At 43.6% G+C, this 22,431-nt stretch overlaps 1 protein-coding gene across 3 annotated transcripts in view; it reads right to left on the reverse strand.

Moving 5' to 3' along the window:
• Positions 1 to 1,908: 1,908 nt before the first annotated feature.
• Positions 1,909 to 22,431, reverse strand: part of vti1a (vesicle transport through interaction with t-SNAREs 1A) — a 111,345-nt gene continuing 90,822 nt past the window's right edge. For 2 of the 3 annotated variants that reach the window (XM_083993675.1, XM_083993674.1), the window contains one exon: positions 1,909 to 3,515. In XM_083993675.1, the coding sequence (XP_083849801.1) occupies positions 3,422 to 3,515 (94 nt within the window). In that variant the 3' untranslated portion in view covers positions 1,909 to 3,421. The remainder of the gene's footprint in view (positions 3,516 to 22,431) is intronic. The other variant, XM_083993676.1, reaches the window with a different exon arrangement.

The following is a 22,431-nucleotide window of genomic DNA, read 5'->3' on the forward strand; positions in this document are numbered from 1 at the left end:
TGTTGCCCCTTGGAATAAGATATAACCTATTTTTGACAAGTTTTCATCCTCAGCCTTCCGCGGCGAGACGCTTGTCGGAAACCAAATCAGCCAATGGGGGGGTGGGGGGTGGGTAATATGGGGGCATTGATGAATAATCTAGTTCATATTCCAACGACACCCGCTGCTCAGGGGTGGTGGGGGGGGGGGGAGAGAGAGAGAAAAGAAAGGGATGAAGTGAGGGAGAAAGATGGGGAGGTGGAGAAAGAAACAGAGAGAGATGGACGGAGAAGGGGAAGATAAAAGCTTGGGGGGGTAAGCGGAGTGAGGGATGAGTGAAAGGGAAAAAAGAAGAAAAAGATGGAAAAAAAGAGGGAGGAGAGGCAGATGATAGCCCATGTCTGCCAAGGTATCACATGACAGTGCTCCTGTTTAAATAATAAAACAGGACGGGGGCTCTAAACAAATCGTTATCTCTCCACCTCCATACATCCTGCCTTCCCTCGGCCCCTCCCTCCCTCTCCCCGCTTTTAAAAACTTGTTTTAATGCCATTTCTTAATGAACATAATAGCTCAGCGCTAATAATGAAAAGAAAATAAAAACATCTAAAAACGCAGAGGGGCCCCCGAGTTGTCGCCGGCGCTCAATTATTTCCTTGTCAAGTGGGTCTGTTTTTAATGAGGCCCTGTGGGACTGACGTCTGTCAGTCAGCCCTGACTTTTTGACACCATTACAACTTCAAATAGAAGCCGCCGCCACGCTGCTTTTCACCGCTCACTCGCTACCTACCGCTCCGCTCATCTGACAGGCTGGGAGGGAGGGAGGGAGGCAGGGAGGGAGGGAGGGAGGAGGAAAGGTGGCAGGAGAGGTAGAGAGAGAAGGGGGAGGAGAAAGAGGGATGGGGAGGGAGAGAAAGACAGAGAGAGAGAGAGAGGGAGTAAAAGACACAGAGAGAGAGAGAGAGGGAGAGAAAGACAGAGAGAAAGAGAGAGGAAGAGGGGGAGAGGGAGAGAAAAGGATGAGAAGAGAGCACGTCGGCACGTATAGGCTGCACACGTGCACACGCACACACACACTGTGCACTGGGTGAAAAAACAATCACCGAGGGTCATTACCAGATGAGGTTTGTCAAACTGCCAGGGATTTCAGCTTCCACCCCTCCATCCATGCATCCCTCCATCTCTCCACCTCCCACACCCCCCACCACCTCCACGATTCCTTGTTCACTTCCTTCCTTCTCCCTCCCTTTTTTCTTCCTCCCCCTTTTTTCATTATTCCTTGACTTTAATGATAACTCTTGGTGGGTCGGCCCCGCATGGGACGGTCAGAGGCACACTATTTTGTTGGCCATTAATTTGAGGCTTTGAAGCAGACTGTGGCGCTGCGGCTGGTGAGGGCCTGTGAAATGGTGGTCGGTAGGAGGGGCTGTGAGTGCGTGCGTGCGTGTGCAGAGAGAGGGGGGGTGGGGGGGTGTAGCATCTTCGAAAATGAAGACCGTGGCCCTAAAACAGAATAGCAAATGTCCTCGCTGGGAACCGCCACACCGACCACACTATAATACTATATACTCCTATGTGTGTGTGTGTGTGTGTATTTGTGTGTGTTTGTAGCGCGCACACCATTACCCTTCATGTGTCTTCACAAATTCTCCAACATTGCTCTTTAAATTTAGATTTTTTCCAAGACCCCCTGAAGAATGACTTTCCCCTGAAGAATTAAACAGCAGTAAACTCACACACACACACACTCACTCACACGGCTTTCAAACACCTGCAAATGTATCACATCATCACTCAGCAGCGCAGACACACACACACACGCAGAAGAAACAAGGACCGCATCACAGTCCTCAGAACTTGACAAGGAAAATATAGAACAAAAAGTACCAGTTCTAAAACAAGTTAGATCCATTTATAAGAGCAGACAAAAAACAAAAAACAAACAAAAAACAAAACCTTAAAGACACAAAACTAGAAATCCACACATTTCAGTTGGTCCTGGTGCACAGCCTGCATTTTGTCTAATCACTGAACACCCAAAATCAAGAAACAAAATATTGTTAATGCTAATTTTCAATACCTACAGACTTAATAAAATATACAATTCTAGCACAGAAACTTTAATTGAAAACTCATTTATGCATTTATAAATAAATAGTAAAGACAGAATCACTTGAGAGCAAAACACTATACATGATGTAGATGTAAATGTTAGTACATACAGTATGACGCCTATAACAATTTTCCACAATGACAGTTATGTTACAGAGTCGATGGGGGTGAGCTGAGGAGGTCTGAGTTTGGGAGGTGCAGGGTCGTTGTACCAAATGTGGATATTAAAGCTGCTTCTAATGTGCGAGGAAACTTTTTTCTCTATTCTCTCTATCTTATGTCAAGATTGAGGTCAGTTCCCATTCTTATTAAAAAACATATCAAAAGAGTAAGTTTTAATTGTCTTAATCTCCAAACTCTCTTAAAACGTTCATGTACAGTATCCGTTCCTGGATGCGATGACTCAAAATAAACAGCTTCCTCTTAATAAAAATTAACTCTCACCTTGATTGACTGAACTGACCTCAACCTTTTCATGTGCATCCTCTTTTCAAGGCAGCGCCACTCGTCTATTTTGGGCTCCGCCGAGCTTTTTAAAGAAGGAGTGTGAACAGCAATATCTTATCTGAAGGCACTGTCCTCTGTGCTGTGTGGGGGCTACATGAAGAACAGCTGAATCATTTAGTTACAGGAGCTCGTACATACCGCAGCATGTGTGTCTGTTGCTGTTGGTGTTAATAACAAAACGCAGTGTGGGTCGCCCAAATCCATGACTGTCTGTCACCCATGCACATGCACAAACATTATGTATTTCTCTTTTTCCCTCCGTCTCTCATGCGTGCAACACATATACACCCCCGAAATAACGCTTGACCCACCTCCATCACAGAAAAGTAATATACATATCTGAATCTGCTTTGAGTTACAAAAAAAAAAATCCCCAGGCCTTGTTCACCTGGGGACGCAATGAGCTCAGGGGTGACACCATGAAAAATATTAGCTATCATAAAAACATCTCCCCCCCCTCATTTTTGCCCCTAGAGATGTAAAGAGAGAGCCTGACAGAGAGAGGACAAAGCTGAGGAGGAGAAAAGAAAAAAGAAAGAAAAAGAAAGGTAAGTGTAAAGTGGAGAAAAAAAAGGTAAGAGAGGAAAAGAAAGAAGGAAGGAGACAGCAAACAGGAAGGGAGAAAGAGATGGAAAAAAGCTCCCTGTCAGGCTTTGGAAACAGTGATTCATGGGGACCATTTGTCCTAATTACAGCAGAACAACGCTTTTGTCGCTATTAATCACGCGTGTGTGTGTTTGTATTTGTGTCGGGGGGGTTAGGGGGCGGCGGGGCAGGAGGGGGGAGTGAGTGAGTGTGTGCGTATGTGTGTGTAGAGGGGAGATCAGTGGCCTCGCAGATTGAAATAGATGGCCAGGATGATGGTGAGAAGAATGATGGCTCCAAGGATGAAGACCAGGATTCGATTCTGGATGATCCTGCAGAAATGGAGAGAGAGAGAGAGAGAAAGAGGGAGAGAGGGAGAGAGGGAGAGAGAGAGACGTCAGGCAGGGTTCACAGAAGTCATATTGTGTCTACTGAGAAAAGTAAAACACGTTAAACAGTCACATGTTTATGTGCAAACTAAATGACCAGCCATCAACTGGAGGTTTATCATGTTTAATAGCTACCATGAGGTCTGAATACATGGTATTTACTAGTACACAATCATTGGCATGGGAGTGTATAACACACACACACACACACACACACACAAACAAACACACACGGACACAAAATCTCTCTAAAACGGCAACGTGTTTGTGCAGCGCTCCTGTCTAAAGCGCCTCACAAACGATTTCAGACTTGCATACACAATCGTAGCCTCTGTAAAAAAAAAAAAGAAATTCATATCGACGTGCGCACACATGTGAACATAGAAAACAGAGCAAAAACACTTATAAACAAGCATGACACACACACAAACATGCACGCACACTGCAGACAGGCTCTAAAACTTTATTTGCACAATAAAGTGGAAAAAGTGGCTCAGTAGTTTCCTGGAGGTAATAAAATCGCTGAATTACTGATGGAATTTGCCATAAAACGACTCACTCTTTTGCACATTTAAATTTTCCCACTGTGACCTAAGTAAACTTGACAAGAGGGGGCTTTGAACCAAAAAAACACAAAGCTGGGAAAAGAGGGCCGGAGAGAGGGGACGGGCGCTCGCTCGGGTGCTGCTGGAGAGTTACACACCATCAGGAGTGCGAGCAACTCATCTCTCATCTCACGTGCGTGTCTCCGAAAATTCTCCAGAGTTTGTGTTCTCTCTCACACACACACACACACGCACGCACAGATACACACACAAACCACGGCGAACCCTCCGCTGCCCCTGACAAATGAGAGAATTATCACATTTGCTGACATGCGGAGGGGTGGAGGAGAGGCCGAGGAGGGGGGGCACTGTCCACCTCTCTAAGCAGGAGATGAATAGCCCATGCTGTGGCCATTTATCACCAGGGAGAAGAAGAGGGGGGGTTGAGGGGGGGTGGTGGGGGGTATGTCGGCTGGTTGCTCAGTCACCCCACTACCCTCTAAAGCCGGAGTCTGAGCCTGACGCACCACCAGTCGAGGTCCAGGCCACCGGCAGCAGCACCTGCAGCAGCCACTTAGTTTGAAGCCGGCGGCGATGGAAGAAAGAGCCACAGTGGAGTATATATATATAACCACAGACTGACTGCTACTGCTACGACGACGTGTCACAGGACTGCTTTCATTCTCCTACATCTATAGCTCATCGTCTATACTTTTCACAAAGGTGACATGCTCCAGTGACATACAAACCAACACATCATCATCACATCTTCACTTTTTCAGAGGACACTTTTACAGTATAAGCTAAAAACTTTAACCAATGACTCGTGACACGCCATGAGCTCCTTCTCAGGAACGAGACGCTCCGTCCTCTCGCTGACTTCCTGTACTGTAACTGCTCTTCGCTGGATAACACCAGAGAGCTCATTACAGCTACTGTTTGTAAGTAGCACTGCTTCATAAGTAGACAGTTTATCCTTGAATAAATGCATATATTATCATGACAGTGTCATTCTCTATACAGGAAAACGTGTCTTGTACAACACAAACAACAGTCACGGGTGTTTTCACATCGTGCTGCCGCGGGTCGTGTCTTAAGGCGTCGCTGAGGTTTCAGCCGGGATTAAAAAAAATGAAAAATAAAAATTGCTGTGCTGCTGAGTGTGTCTATGGCCACATGTCTATGTTGTGGTTGGGAGTCGGAGCGGCTTTAGGGGATGCTGTGATAGGACAGCCTGATCCTGGATGAGGCTGGAGTGATTGGCTGAAGCCAGCTGGGGAGGAGATCCCACTGAAACACTAATCAGAGCATGCTTTAGCAAGGCCACATCTCCCCCTATTAATTGACATTCATTATTTAGAATGATTATTTATCCCAGCCAAATACCCAGAGGATCGGCGCTTGTGTGTGTATGTGTGTCTGAGTGTGTTGGGAGAATCCAGAATCGCTTTGTGTTGTTTGTTAATTTTTCAGCTGGGGAAAAGGAGAGGGAGGGGGGGACTGGAGGCCTGGGGGTGGAAAAATGAACGGGAAGTTGGTTTAGCCTCATGGATGAGGAGCCGGGATGAGAGTGAGAGAGGGAGAGAGGGAGAGAGGGAGAGGGAGGGGGGTTCAATTCTGTAAAAATTGCATTAATTAAAAGGAGTCTGATTCGGCAGCATACAACACTGAATAATTTCAAACACTTATATGTTCAAAGCGGCGAGGAATTTGTGACAGTGGTGGGATTTAAGAACTTTTTCCTCAGGGGACACATATTTAAAAAAAATAATAAATAAAAAAAATACAAATTTTGACCTAAACTGGTTTCCTATATAAACCAACCCAACAAAACCTGCCTTGAAGCGTGATGTAAAGTAGGTAATCTTAATTGTTTGCGGCGAGGTGAACATTTAAGCAGAAGGTTGACACTTAAATTTAGCACCAGCCAGTGAAATACTCCCGAGCTGCTGAAGCCGGTGATTTCTGCAAAATAAATTAAGGTTAAATTCAATCTCGCTACAACTCAAACTTTTAAGTGTGGCTTTCACTGGAGCAGCTGTGTAACTTAATTCACCATGAGAAACTAAGTGTCAGGACTAAACCAATAACGTGAACCCCGCACATCTCTTTTCTAATGCTCACAATAATTCAAGTGGAACTACAAGATATTGTGAAGTTTATGAGCCAAGGGTCACCTTTGACCACAGGGATTGTAGGCACACACACTCACTCACTCCCTCTCTCACACACACTCACACACACACTGGAGGATTAAGCAAGTCGGGCTGGGAGGAGTCAGTGGAGGGGGGAGTCATAATTCACTAAAATCCATTAAAAAATACTGTCTGCCTGTGAAGAGTCTTTTCCTCATTCTCCTTTAACCACAACAGAGACGAGATGGCTAAAAGTCTCTACTTATATTACATTACAACATAAATGGGTAATGATTCTTTTTCTATTAGAATCACAATGGAGGAATGTTTTACAAACAAATACTTTGGTGTACAACAGAAAAAGCTGATCGGTAATATAGTTATTTTGCTCCATCCGCCATTTAATCTTTCTCCCTCTGGTTGCTCATAACAACTTGTGGTGTCTATACAAACAAAGACAAAATAGCAGAGGACAGATCATTTTCATAATCCTCTCTGAACCACTCATCTGCATACTTACTGTCACCTGTAGATTTAAATCTACACATTTGTATTCTGTACATAGCGAAGCCCTTTACCATGAGAGCTCTAGTCAAATGAGTTCCTACTCTAAGTCAGTTTAGTTCCCATAGAAATTCTTCACAGAACAGAGGCAGCTAAAATAAAACTTACCCCACAAATATAGAACACCTGCCCCCCCCCCCCCCAAAAAAAAAAATCCCCAAAATTGGGAGGTAGGAGAGTAAAGAACATGCTTTTCTTCTGCCGTATGGTTGATCCCGTCCTGACACGTGGCCAGACAGAACAGAACTTATCAAACCGGATCCATCCTCCAGCTTTGACACTTGACATAGAGGTGGGGGGTGAGAGGGGTCTGTGTGTGTGTGTGTGTGTGTGTGTGTGTGTGTGTGTGTGTGTGTGTGTGTGTGTGTGTGTGTGTGTGTGTGTGTGTGTTAGTGGAGAATTTGGGGATGTGTGAGCGTGTACAAGGGTGCAGATGTACACGCTGACCCACATATACACACACTCCTACACACACTGAGTTTGAGACCCCGCTCCCTTACTATGATACCATTATCCCAAAGTATTTCCTCTGTCTCTGCCCCCCACGACCTCCTCCACCTGCCCCCTCCCCCACCATCACCCCTACAAAAAAAAAAAGACAAAAAAAAGAGAAGAAAAACTCTCACATGAAGACAGACCAACAGTAACTGTAACTGCAACGCCAGCCAATAACAGTGTCTAACACTGGCTGTTCTATTGGCTCCAGATGCTCCTTCATCGCAGGCAGAGCCAGTCAGCTAACACCTTACTAGACGGAAATACACAGATATACAGCACCAGAGAGAGAGAGAGAGAGAGAGAAAGAGAGAGAGAGAGAGAGACTGTCAAAATGATGAGTGCGGAGGAGAGCAAAAAATAAAGCAAGCAAGGAGGACGGAAATGGACAATAAAGCAGCTGAGTAAAAAAAACAAGAGAGAAAGAGAGGAGGAAAGGAACAGAGGGAGAGTGAGGAGAGGAAGACAGAGAGGGAGAGAGAAAGAGAGAGTGTGAGAGGAAGGGAGAGAGAGAGAGAGAGAGAGAGAGAGAGAAGTCCGTTTACCCGGGGAGGCAGAGCTGGAGGGGAGGCTCCTTAGAGACAGATGAAAATAATGAGGACTTTTCTGTCAGGAAAGATTTACAAAATCGTACCAGTGTTATTAAAATTTAAAATCTCAAGTTTTTTTTTTCTTTTTCTCCCTTCCCACCCTCTTCCTCCCTCCCTCTCTTCCTTTCCCTGTTTTTTCCCTCCTCTTCCAGCAGCACAGCCTTATTACCAGTTCTAATGAGCACCGGGATACACCTCAGCTGTGTGTGTGTGTGTGTGTGTGTGTGTGTGTGTGTGTGTGTGTGTGTGTGTGTGTGTGTGTGCTGGGGTCCAGGTCCCCAGTGCCAGCTCCATCAGCGCCCCAGATCCCCCAGTCCTTTCAATGACACACACGTGTGTGTGCCCAAACAAAACACAAGAGGATGAGAATGCACACACACACACACACACACAGATGCACACAGACATATGTGTGCAAACATACACACACGCTTTTGATGGCTCTCGGAGGTGGCTGCTGGACACGCACACACAGACATACACACACCTCTCAGACAGACAGATAACACCCCCCACCCCAAAACAAAAACAGTCTCAGTCAGACAGACATAAGCAGATAGGCCCAACCCACCTAAACACACACACACACGTACACGTACACACACACACACACGGTCTCAACTAAGAACAAACTTAGCAGCAGAGTTGCATCTCTCAGGCTCTCCCCTATTCCTCCTTTTTCCACTAGTAGACCAATAAAATAAAAATCAATGGCTGTCTGAGCCATTCTGGCTCTCCTCCCTCCAAACCCTGGGAATATACAGCATGGGAGAGAGGGAGGGGAGGAGGGAGAGAGGGGGGAGAGGGGGAGGGAGGGAGGGAAGGATCAATGTGCTCACAAATGGTTTGAGTGATGGACACGAAGGTGGAACGCTGGTGGGGGTAAGTCCTAACTAATGCATCGACTTGTTAGCACAAACTAATACATATAAATGTTTCATTGTGGAGGCACATGTGCACACTCACTCACTCACTCCCTCACACACACGAGTGTATTGGCCTGGGCTAACATACACACACACATACACACACACACACACGAACACACACACACACACGAGTGTATTGGCCTGGGCTAACACACACACACATGACAAATAAAGGGTGGAGAAGGGCCTGCGATCAATCCAGCTGCAGAAAGGTGAGAAACGTGCGACGCTTCAGTCAAGTGAATGAAACAAGGAAGAACGAGGCTGAACAATCCTCCGTCAGATCGGGTTCATCTCGCTCTGCTCAGATAATGAATTGACCTGTTTGTTAGAGAGATCTGATCCCACCACGCATGTTCTGCTTACTGCCCCCAAGGGTGTGTTCAAGATAAATGATGACTTTTTTTTTTTAAACACACACACTCACTCACTCACACACACACAATCACACAGCTGGAGTGGGTCTGTAATTGCGAGCTGTTAACTGTAATTATTTAAAGAAGTCCCCAACATCATGTAATTCCCCAAAGAAAAACAATATTTAACTCACCCGACGCTCACATGCTCACTGTCAACTAAAGATAAATAATCCATTAGTAACTTTGTGCATTAGTGTAACACTGTGTAGATAAATGTCTACTGTTACAAAATCTGGTTCATGTTTTCCTTCATGTTTTTTTTTTTGTTTTTTTAACAAACTGATTTAATTGTTAAGAGAAAACCAACCAAACAAAACAATAAAAAACGTAACTCAACTTACTGTGACTACATGGGACTTGTATGATTGATAGATCTTATGATACAATGATAAAAAAAAATATTGATAAAGGATTCATTTAAGGTTCTCAATTTCTTACAGCTCAAAATGTTTTTGTCTTCAAATGTGCAATCAAAAATGAGATAATATCAAAATGATATTACAGTACACGCATAAAAGCAGAGTAAAAAAAAGAGTCTCATTGTTGATATCAAACTGTCCCAAAAAGGATGTGGAGTGATCTGAACCACTGGAGTTCAGCTACAAGTGGATGATGGATTTTGCTTGCCTATAGTTAATTTAATATGAAGCTATTAAGAGGTACAGTGTATATGTATTCATCAATTTTGACAAATCCTTTCCTTAAACAAAATATAAAACGCATCCTCTAATTTACTGTATGTAGCATCCTAACTAGCTTCTTTTTGCTGAGAATATTTATCCCTAAAGGAGTCACAGACCCTTTTTTGACCCTTGTTGACAAAAATATTTTTTTCACAAGTGAGAAAACAGACATAAAAGATGGACAGGTTTTATTTGGAGGACGTGATCTTTCATGTCAGCCTGATTCGCTCTCTCTCTCTTTCCACCGACTCGATGCAGGAGAAGAGCACCGGGGTTCCACAAGTTCATCCATTTTTTATTTGGCGGCTAACAACCCCGGCCAGCAGCAGCAGCAGCAGCAGCCTAGACTGGGACCCCGGCTCTTTCCCGGAAAAGTATAGAAAACGGAGAGGAGAGGAGGACGGAGAGAGTGAGTGAGTGGGAGAGAAGAGGAGAGGGATGGAGAGAGAGGGAAGGTAGGAAGGAAGGAGAAGGAGGAGGAAATTCAGCATGGGAGGAGTGGGTGTATATGCAAAAGTAGATGAAAAGAGGGACTGAGAGAGAAAAGGAGATGGAGAGGGAAATGGAAAACAGGCAGAGTGGGTGAAGGAGAGAGAGAGAGAATACATTGCAACTGTGCCTGGAATTTTTAAGAACTTTTTTTTTTTTTTGCCAGCAGCAATTTCAGGTAGCTGCTGCAGCTTCTCCTCGTCCTGGTGTGATGTACAGGTGGCTTTCTGTGCACCGTTCATACACAGATCGTTCCCCTGTCTGAACCCCCCCTCCTCCCCTCCTCCCCCTCTCTATCCTCCTGTGTGTCCACTGTCTGTCCCCTCATTCATACATACATTCAGTCCCTTCATTCTGTTCTTACACTGCTTATATTCCACACACCCTTTCTACTTTCCCCCCCCCAACTCCTGCTTCTCATTCTCTCTCTCTCTCTGTCTCTCTAGCTCGAGGGGTGTGGTGATACAAAATATTTTTTTTCCAGTGTTTGCCCTATATGCTTGTCACCTCACTAGTTTACAGTCTACAAGAGCCAACAGCCCATATTTATAACTGTCAAATGTAAGTTGATGAACAACCTTATCCAAGGCCACTGTGATCTCATCACATTGCTGTTGTTGATAGTATTTCTATTTCATCTTATTATCAATTTTGTTGTATATTTGTTATATTCTGCTTCTATTCGTATTTATTTTCTTATGACATTTTCCCCATGTGCTGCTGTGTCGATTTGAATTTCCGCTTTAAGGCGAACCTTAATCTTAATCAGACTTTGTATATTTGTATTCTGGTTTTCAATGCTTATAATATCACAAGAGGAGAAATGACAGTTAAAGAAAATTACTTGATTTTAATATTATAGGAATAATACTGTGTGACTGTACCAAGTCCAAAACAAAGAAAGGAGATGTAGGGCTGTTATGCAAGCTGGTTGAACATGGAGCAAATAATAGTTAATAATGTTAAAGTGTGATCTGTCATTAAATTTGATGGAGAGAACTCCAATAGTACACAGAGTAAGATGTTTTTGTCATGCGAGGTTCCCGTTGCGGTTCTGTTATGGTCATTGTCAAGTTCGCCTGGGATGGAAAGTAAATCCATATCCATTACATGTGTGAACAAACAAATTTAAGCTCAGTGTTTATTGCTGAATTTGCTGACTGACTTCGCTTCATGTCGGGACTCTAATTATTAAAATATAAACACATAACTGATATTTTCTTTATTCAACTGCAACTTGACTTGGGGATTACTGTGTGCACATAGATGGAATATCCCCACATCCTGATAGCTGACATTCCTCACCATTCCTCCTTTCTGCTAAGATTTTCCCAAAACACAAAACCCCCCTTCGCTATACATTCTGCGAGGGCCAGGGGCCAGCTGCAGATCCAATTACTGGCCCTGGTGAAAAAGGGCGTAACATTAGCCATTAGAGCTGTAGGCCTCCAAAACTATGATGTCCATAAATTTTTATTGTTTGTTCAGTATTGAAATCTCATTAATGCACATAAATCATTTGTGTGCACTACTGCTCACTTTCATGAGAGAAAAGAAAAAGGAAATGAGGGGAGAAAAAAACAAGTGAGTATAGTGGAGTTGGATGCTTAGGGGGCGAGGGACACCTGAGGCGATGCTTCATGGCGTCTGCATGCTTTGTTACCGCCGTAACACAGTGACATAGAAAGGAAGGAAAAAGGACGGCTCCAGCATCACACAGTGACTCTTAATCTAATTACAGCACAACTATTGTTACTTTAACAGTACATACTAAGATGTTTTTACTGAGTTCATGTCAGGGAAGCCAGGCGTAGTAAATACATCGATGGTCTGACACCTAACACCAACGTCATTATTGTGAAATTTGACCCAGCATCTCCAGGCTTAGTGACGAAATGTTTGTTAATGTCAATATAAAGTAGTCTTGACTGAATGTCTAACTTTTTAACAGTAAATGAAAAGTTATGATAAGTAGAAAAGACAGTACATCTATTTCCATCTACCTCCTTGTTGTATATAGAGTTAATATTAGATAATAGTCTTTTAGTTTTTAATACAAGTTGGAATCAAAGTACTTCTCTTCACATGGACTGCTTTCTGCTCAAAACAAAACCACTTTTTCAGATAAATTCTTTAAACTTTTTGGGCCTTAAAAAGACGTCTGTTTAGGATTCCGCGACAAAGAAGACATGAGGATATTAGTGTTTATGTCTGAGTCTTTTTATTAACGGGTAAGGAAGCTCCTCCACATGCTGTTTGTTTGCCATTTTAAGTCAGCTCTCCAAATATTTGCTTCAAGTCCCGTGTGGTTTTAGTTTTGCATCCTGTGTGTCTCCAGATACTGATGATGTTACGATATTTCCCTTCCACGTGGAGACATTAACCTCTCCCTCTTTTTCAATGTGCCGAGCTGATTATAAGAATCTGTGTGTTGTGTAAAATACCATCCATACCAAACTGCTCTGTTGGGTGGTAAAAGCTTATGTCAAACACAAACTTAATAGTATAGAAACTAAAATACTTTAAGAGGCAGGTATTGCCATTATGGTATGACAGGAGAAGACTTCCAAGGGGAGTGAAGTTGGAAATAAAAAGGTATGTTGACCTCTCTTGATCTGGAGTTGTTAACTTGTTTCAAACTGCCACAGATCAGTTTTTTCTGGACAGCAGTAAACCCATCCATAAAGGAAATAGCTAACACTTGCTTCCTCTATTGGTATCCAGAGGTTAAAGGTTGTGTTTGCATGTCAGTGTGGATAGTGAGCAGACTAACCGAACTTGGATTTCCACTAGAGCCACAGGCAAGCAGGAGAAGAAACCACGTCTTGAACTTGACCTCGTGACCCTCGGGTCACCTTTGCCCCTTTGCCCTGTCCTGCAGGTATGAAAGGAATAAGCCAGCCAAGATTCAACGTGTAAGACCATACATGCATCTGTGTCAGAGATTGTGTAAGAGAGTTTTTTGCACATGTGTGTGTCTGCATCAAGGGACTGTTGAGCAAAATGTGTGAAAACTAAAGGAGAGTGTCTGGCAATCTAGTGTGAAATAACACAGAATGATTAAGGATTATGTAAACCATCAGGTCCAGCCTGTTTGGACATCAGGTAGGCTGAGCAGAGGGAAAAAGTGAGAGAGCAAGAGACTCGGGAAGAGAGAAATTGTGGGGGTATAATGTCATCTCACAACCCCCCATTTGACACTACAAGAGAGGCTTTAGTCAGTCTAAATAATCCATGCTGTTCCATTAAATTTGCAGACTAGCTTCCCTAGTCCCCGTGTCTAAGCTGAGACAGCCTAAGAGGGAGACAGAGAGGAGGGATCAGTCTGGGATGAGAAAAGGGAAGTTAGGTAATGGTTTAGAATAAACTTATCTTCTACATGGAATAAATCACCAGTTAAATCATGTTGAATTAGGTGTCTTGGACTTAGACTTGGAGAGAGAAGAAAGAAAAAGCTCAAGTGCTTGGAGTGACACTGATTTGCTCATGATCGCCTTTTCGCCACCAAATCTCCCCCTTTACCCCAATCCAGGAAAAATAACCACTTGGTGTGTGTGTGTGTGTGTGTGTGGGGAGCCACCAAGCTGATGGGGATTGTTGCACTAACCGCATTATTGACTTGTTGCTCCAGCTACATTTGCTTAGTGCTCTGGAGGCCCGATCAATAGACTCTGGGCTCTGAAGCCCTGCTAATCAAGGCCTGCAGCCATGCAGGGTCAGCCTGCTGCAAAAACTCGGAGAAAGAAAAAAGGAAGAGAACGAGTGAAGAAGCAAAGAAAATGGGAGAAGATAGGAGTTAGCAGAAAGAGAAGAGGAGGAACTTTGAGGGCCAACGATGACAGCCTGAGTTAATCATCTCAGAATTCTCCTTCAATTTATTTCTTTTTCCTTCCACTGCCAGACGTAAACTCATGTGGCTTCGCTCTCTCTCTCTTTCTCGGCAGCGTGGGCGTGAGGCACCATGAGAGATGCAGATTGCGGGCTCACCTCTGCTTTCCTGTGAACCACGGTTCAAAAGTCAAGGGGCATCTGGGCTGCTCTGGGACTTTTGGAAATGCAAGAGCCAATCCATATTTGCAGAAACCGGTTGCGAGATCTCAAGAGGATCCATAGTGCTTGACATAGATATGGAAGGTGGGAGTCAATCTGGAGCATGTTAACGTGATTATTCAGCAGGGAATTTGAAGGTAAATCTGTTTATGAAAAAAAAAAGTGAAATGTGCTTTATGACACAGGAGCACGCTCAGTGCTGTAGACATCAAAGGATTTCTGACTCTGGAAGGCTGATAATAAACATATAAATATATATATTTTTCTGTGGTAGCACTGATCCAGCTGGTCACAGTGGTCCGGATGCTGCACCAAGTTCTTTGAATAATGTCCTTGCATTCTGCACATCACAAGGCCACTATGGAATACTATGGGAAATTCATGGAGGAACTTTCCATCAAATATTAACGATCTGGTTGAGCGAAGTGGGTTTTCTCACTGTTTTTCCCCCCTGGTATCTATGGTCACTGCCGCCCGAAGAGACTTCCCACAAGACAAGAACCAAAGAGGAAAAGAGGAGGTACTGTATAAGAGAAAAAAAAGGGCAAAGGAGGGTAAGGAAAAGGCTAGAAGGGTGTATAGGTGTTCAATATTTTCTTTTGAGGGGCCAGAGCCTGGTTAGCTGCAGCACACGCAGGGTCTGATACACATGGTCCCAAGGCTTGAACACAAACTTGTACACTGTTAGTGTCATTGTTTTCCCTCTTTCTCTTTCTCAACACTTCTTTCTGTTGTGTTGTCAGCCAGCGAAGTGGGAATCTTGTGCTCAGTGACAGAGATAAAACAGCAAGGTGGATTTCACTGACATTCAGCTTTCAGTTAGCAGTCCTAGTGACAAACTAAGGCCAAAAAAACTTACTATAGGATTAAACTGATGTTGTTTGCAGAAGTCAATACCTAAAACTAAGTGCAAAATATTAACTTTCTGGGAGGAAGACTAACAAAACTTTTCTTTTTTTTTTCTTCCATAAAAATGCCCCTGTGGCCCGATGCAGTGAGAGGTCCATCATACAAATCAGATAGCAAGAGGACAAACAAGAGAAAAAAGAGAAACCACAGAACACGGTCGGAAACAAATACCCATGCAAATATTCAAACCCTTATAAAAAAACACACACACTATGATGGAAATATTGAAACTGCTCATCAATGGAGCCCTGTTCTCTTGTCTTTGCCACAACCCTCGCAAAACCCCCCTGAAATACCAACACCCACCATCGCAGCATTAGTGGAAGTGCAGGGTCAGCAGTGTCCCCTCCGGCCTTGCTGACCAACAGAGTCTAATAATCACCTTCCTTCTGTACTGTCAGACCTGCAACCAATGGATCCCTCGTCCTGCCTTTCGCCCTCCATCTCCACGTATACTGGGGGCTTTACGGAGCGGCAGTGCTTCGATACATTAAAACTGCTGCCCCATGATCAAACGAGCAAATACCTCCCGGGTCAGCAAAGGGCTACCCCACGTCAGTTAACAATGCAGCATTTAAACATCAGTCGTATGCAAAGCGGCTGGTACACAGGGGAGGAGATGGGCGGCAGGAGAAAGCTGAGACGCAAGGCCTGGACTGGAGAGATAATGAGCGCCGGAGCACACAGGAGAACATCAGCAGCTATTTAACGCTAGCGTGTCAGCTCCTACACAGCTTTATGATGAAAATATAAGATGTGAGGCTCCATCAACATCCTAACAAGGAAGAGCTAATGGTTGTGCGCATATTTATCTCGGGCCAAAATGCAGACTCAATATTAATGCATTCGATTGTGGGTTGAACCAAAACATTTCCAGTTGCTATGTAAATCTCAGCTTGCAAAAATCTGCCAGTTCTGACACATACAGTACTGTATACTCTAGACATTATTCTTTGTTTATAGAAAATAACACTGCTGGTGATACGCCACACAATACAGACATTTTAACTTAAATACTGCAACATTTTGATGAAGCTAATTATATCAGGCATGGAAGAATCACTGACAAATAATTGTCAGCTATTGGTTATTTTCCATACATAAACTGGTAGTACTGGATGTCTGTGCAAGGATGGGTCATACATGAATCATATAAGTCTAGTCATATCTACTGATGAATTCTAAGCTGCCCCTTTGACCCATGTCTGGGATGTGAGATGAGTATACAGGAGAGAAAACAAATGGCTGAAGGTCTACAGAGCCACAAATGTATCTTGTTACCTAGTAAAAAACTAAATAACTGAGAATATATGTTATTAAATTTTTCACAAACAAGACAGTGTTTCTTTTTTTTTTTAGTGAGAAGAACCCTTTAATAATGAAGCGAGGGGTGAAGAGTTTTTTTTTTTCCTGGCTTATCCCTCTCTCCCTCTGCCTACTGCTTGGTTAACCGACTGACCTGCTGTCAAAGAAGCCTTTGTGAATGCGCTTTGGCGGAAGGCCAATCAGATCCTCCGGCTTGTCTGTCTCAGAGAGGAAAATGGCGCCCCTGGTATGCCATCAGTGGCAGAAATGTGCAGACAGTCTGACTGCTGAGGCAGGCTTGGCTTGCTGTGGCCCTTCCAAAACTATGCTGGAGGAATTACCTGCCTGGCCCACGGCCAGAGAGGCTCGTTCTACAAGAGCCGGTGGTTATTTATCTATTTATTCACTTACACCTCGTGCACACTGGCGCTTTCAAAAAACATTCCCACTCCTTAACATCCACTTCCACAGGTTCTGACAACATGCTCCTCTGAACTACACAGGTACACGGGATAAAAGCCTGTTCAAGGGTTTTACGTCAGCAACAGTGACTTATGACAAAAGGAGCTCTTATTCCAGAGAGAATCTGCATGGAAACATGTACAGCGTGGCTACTGTGTTAAATCATATCACTTATCTATTTCTCAGTACAGCAAAGACAGGGTAAACTTTACCTACACCTGCCTAATGCCTGTCTGAGCTAATAATACTTCCTCAAGTAGAATTTTGGAGATAAGGAAAACATGAAATTATCAATTTGTGCATTGACTTTTGCACTTTTGGAGCAACTATAATAGCTACATTTCTTAATTAATATATAGAAATTACAAGAATGCTTGACAGTCACATCAATGTTATATATGATACAGTAGAGTGAATATCCTGAAAAGGGTATATTTGGGTGTGACAGTGGAAACTCCCAAATGTAAAAACAAATCAAACAGTGAAACGAACACAAACACTACACAACAAGAACACAAGTTCTGACAAAGCCCTGGTTTACACTAAACAGAGATCACAACTAGCACACTGTACAATCCCTGTTCATTTCCACTATGTAAAAACCTGCCAGAGACAAATCCAACTGCTCAACAAAGTGCCACTTGTGACACATCATCTGAGGAAGCAAGTGTTTAGGCTCCTGCTTCAGAAACAAACTTCCGACAGCAGGAGATGATGAAACAGTGCACATCCAAAATTATTCTCGCGCTCCTCAGAACCTGCTAAACCTGCTGCTGCCTGGAGCATGCCCCTCACCCTCCCCCTGAGTGAGAGAGAGGGAGAGAGAGAGAAAGAAAGTAAGGCACAAGAAAGGGCCAGAGAAACTAGAGAAAAGAGTTGTACTGTAGAGAAGGACGGGATGGTGATTATTTACAGTTGTAAATCTCCTCAGAGCAAACATGAGGCCCTTGCATCATGTACCTGCTAGTGTAGCTGTAATGTCAGCAGTACTGTATGTAAGAATGCACAAACGGAAAGTCCATCTCTCTCAGACCGTCCGTAAACACACACTCTAATACATATATATATACACGCGAGGTCGAGCTTCCTCTCCTCTAGCGCTGCCTGTGTGACATACTGTACGAGCGCATTTTAAATGACACACTCAACAGATCATAAACCCCCACATGTTTAGACCCAAACAGAGACGCCACTCTTGGCAGCGCTCACGTGTGTCTGCGAGCTCGCGGGGTGGGGTGAGGAGGGTGAGGAGGAGGAGGAGGATAGTCGAGACTTGCTCATTTCACACTGCGAGGTGAGCCAGGGAGCAGTAACAGAATCTCGCCATAAAACATGGATGCAGTGGAAAGGGTGGGGTGGTGGGGGTGACTATGGCCCATGGTATACGGTGTATGTGTCTCCTAGCCTTTCTCACAGTTACCCATTATCACAACCACTGTCTCTAGTCTGTACACATGTCTGACACACAAGCTTTTAGGGAGGCTGCTCTCACTCACCTCAACCGGCCTTGTGCTGACGTAAGATAAACAAGTGAGAATGGAGTTTGAATAGAGCTGAAAATCACAAACTAAGAACTTTGTAAATGGAAATAAACCTGCTGTGCTAAATATTGTCAGAGTATAATTATTCTTATCTTTAATAAACATTGTTATCATCACTTTCGCGTAATTAATCAACATTCTTTGGTCAGTAGGTTAAAAACCACGTGACTTCTCAAACAGCAACAAACCAAAAAAATGCTCACATTTACTAAAATAATAGCCTGTTGGTTTAAATGTGGAAGCCTGGGTCTTGTCATATTTTTTTTTTCCTGCAGGAGCTGGGGCCTTTCTGCATTTAACCCTTTCAGCCCCGCAGCGTTATCAAAGTCTCGGGTGCTCAGGAGGGGGTCCGCACCTCAAACGGCGCCACCGTCGACAGAAACAACCCTTATCCCCATCTTCTCCTTCATTTGGGTAAAGTGCAACAGCTCAAGCATCCCACGCAGGGAGAGGCAGTTTGATGGAGGGGAGAAAAGGAGGAGATTGGGAGCTCATGGGAGGGAAGGAGTGAGGAAAGTGAGGATTTGACATGAGAGTGAACGAGAGTAAAGGGGGAAAGTTTTTAATAGCTGGACTGTCCTATCAGTGAGCCACATTAACTGGGCAATTTCACAACATACCTAATTAGGTGAGACTTTAAGATCCTTTCCCCCCCCCCCCTAAGATAAAAAAAATTGGGTCATCAGATAGATCCAGAGGGCACTCGTTTGTCAAGTGTTCCAGTGACTGTGCCATTCAGAATCCGAAGCGGATTTCACGGGTTATTCTATTCTGGTCTGCAGGCCACAGTGGTGTGTAAAATGAGAGGGAATGCTATGTTTTGGGAAATCTAATTTGAGGCTCGTGTTTGTTTTCCTGGCCTTATTTTGCAACCGGGAGGCTGGCTCCGAAGAAGCACAGCTCTCTCTTTTCCCCTAGTTTCACAACAACAATGTCCAACAGCAACATCCAACAAAAACCCTTATACTCAATTGAGGCAAGGACATTAAGCTGACATGAGCCTCTTTTGCTCCTCTTCCCTTTGCTGGTCTCTCTCAGTTTCACCACAGAATTAAGCAGACAGTTAATTGGGAGGTTATTCACCGTGTCACAGGAACATATGCACATGTACGCACATATAGACGTATTTAAAAAACACAAATATTAGCAGCCATCTTTTGGCAGTTAATTGCGACGGTGCTCCCTGTGGGAGGAGAGAGGGGTCCTCGGTCGATAATTAATCCTCGTTTGGAAAAGTAAATGACATTCATTAGCAGGGAATCGAGCCAAGTGCCATTATTTACATGGCAATAATCTGGAGCGTGCTGGTGGCGCTCTTTTAATGTTACAGAAATAACTCTGGGATAGGGGACGAGTACAGTTGCTTTCCTCCCTTTTTTCCATGTCTTCGCACCCAGGAACAATTAGGCCCAGGCGAACAGATGGGGACGCCTCTGAGTGAGAAAGCTCCTCTGAACGACTCTTCATCTCCTTCTTATCTCACTCCCTTATGCACATGCACCCAGGCATGTGCGCACACACACACACACACAGCCACACGGCAGAAAAAAAGACAAATACACAGATCCAGGCATGCACACACAAATATGCTTCAGAAATATACACGTGCACAGTTGCACACACACACATTCGAGCACACAGGAGAGCAAACAAAGTACTGAGCATACTGAGCTAACTTTTAACATTAACTGTCGAAGGATGAGCCTTTTACAAGAGGCTACACCAGAACTTTGAAAATGTGGGCAAAACTGCAACGGTAAACACACAAAAGCATGGCCTCACTGCAGATAGTCAGAGAGAAAAGGATGCTGGCTTTCAATTCTGATGAACAAAAGCGAGGGTCAAACATGGCAAATGTCAGCTCCTTTCTGCCAAGATATCTGTGTTGCTCTTAACATGATTATTATTTATGAGTGAAGTGTATATTTTGAAGTCATAATTGAGAAAACTTCCTCTTCTTTGGTTACGACTGGGTTTACAGTTGACAGTGCAACAAAAACACGATAGGTATGCATAGATGTGTGTTAACGCTGTTGAAGCTGGCATAATGATTAAAATGTTACATAATGGGTCATTTGTTGCTCAACCCTGAGATTTTCTACAATGGTATGAACTTCTGCACAGTGTGCAATGTACTACTGAGTGGAGAGCTATACAGTATGAACGTAAAGATACAACAGACCTGGGCTATCATCAATACCAATTGCAAAGAGTCAACAACTACAGGCTTGTATTGAAAAAAAGAGAAAGGCAATGATGGGAAAATATATAAAAGAGAAAAGTGTTTTTCAGCTACATTACTTTGTACATTACATGATCCGCTTATCTGCCTTTAAGTCGAATTCAGTTCAGGTCCAATTCATTTTTTCCTGGTTTTCACCAATAGAGCTCTTGAAAACACACAAAACACACTCTATATTATTGTGTTTACTACAAATAGTTCAGTTTAAGTGTAAATGTAGCATTATATTAATACAGAGTATACTGTAAGCTTAACATGGATTGGATCCCAGGAGTAGCTGTTGACATGACAACAACAGACAAGGGTCAAAATAAATAAACAACATGCCCTAATTTAAAATTTTAAGACTCAAAATGCGATTAAAACAGTTTCATACTGCAATGTGGCATGTTCTAATGTAATATTGGATTATGGAGCGGATGACCACAGAGGACCTTTTGTTGTTCTCTTTTTATGCATTTACCTGGTGATTTCTAAAGGAAATGTGTTTGAATAATGGATTGGTGGAATTTGTGGAAAATTTGTGTCAAAGTCAAGTCAGTGTCATTTTACAACACAACACCGCGCTCACTTAATCTTTTTTAAGGATCATCGTTCCCTCCTGACCTGGATCCCGATCTCTTGACTTTGTCCAGTATCAGGCAGCAGGTCACGGCCATGAAAACTAACACACCTGTTATTGTGTGGCCTGTTCCCCCATCTTTGTCCTGCTAAGTACAATGATTAAGGTATCAGTCCTTGGGGAACTAGGTGACAAAAACAGAGGAGACAGAGTTGAGCTTTAACATCACCCCCTCGCAGTTTCAGCCTGCCCTGAGCCTCCATGGACATATGGGGCATTCCCACCCCCCCTCTGGCCATGATGCTTGACAGGGAGTATATTCCAGACAGTCTAACCCCCCCTTTACCGAAAAGATTAGGTAACATTATCTCGTGTTTGCTGACACCGACGAAGCAGCCCTGAGCCCCGTAGGCCTTCTTCCTTGACCATATTCTGTTACGTCGTACAAATAATGGAAGTTGTCGGAGAGACATTATCTCCTCATTCACCTGTTTTCTTGTTATTCTATCTTAATCCATCCAAAACTACCTAGTTTCACTGAAAAATAAACTGTGTCTAGCTATACAAACATCTAATTAAGAGTGTTGATCGTTGTAATCTTGGAGTTTTTTTTTGCTTTTTCAGAAACTACTGAGCTGAGGAATGCATAATTGTGTCTATTGGGTAAAAATGTAATGGTTGTCTCCTGTTTGTGACCACATTTAAAATTAGCCTACTTGCCATCTTTCCTCCCTCGACTCTGACCAGATGCCAGGTTGTTATTTTACTAGGACTGTGGCCTAGCGTGACCTTTTCTGAGCCAAAGGAAAGCTTACCCGAGAAATTCGATAAAATCTTGGATGCGGGCCTCGCTAATTCGTTCGTCCAGCTCACCACACTTTCACGACCTCTTTTCCTTCAGCCACCCCCCACCAACCCCCAATCGATCTGCTTATCTCC

This window comes from Trachurus trachurus, assembly GCF_905171665.1.
Source record: "Trachurus trachurus genome assembly, chromosome: 19".
Taxonomy (NCBI): Eukaryota; Metazoa; Chordata; class Actinopteri; order Carangiformes; family Carangidae; genus Trachurus; species Trachurus trachurus.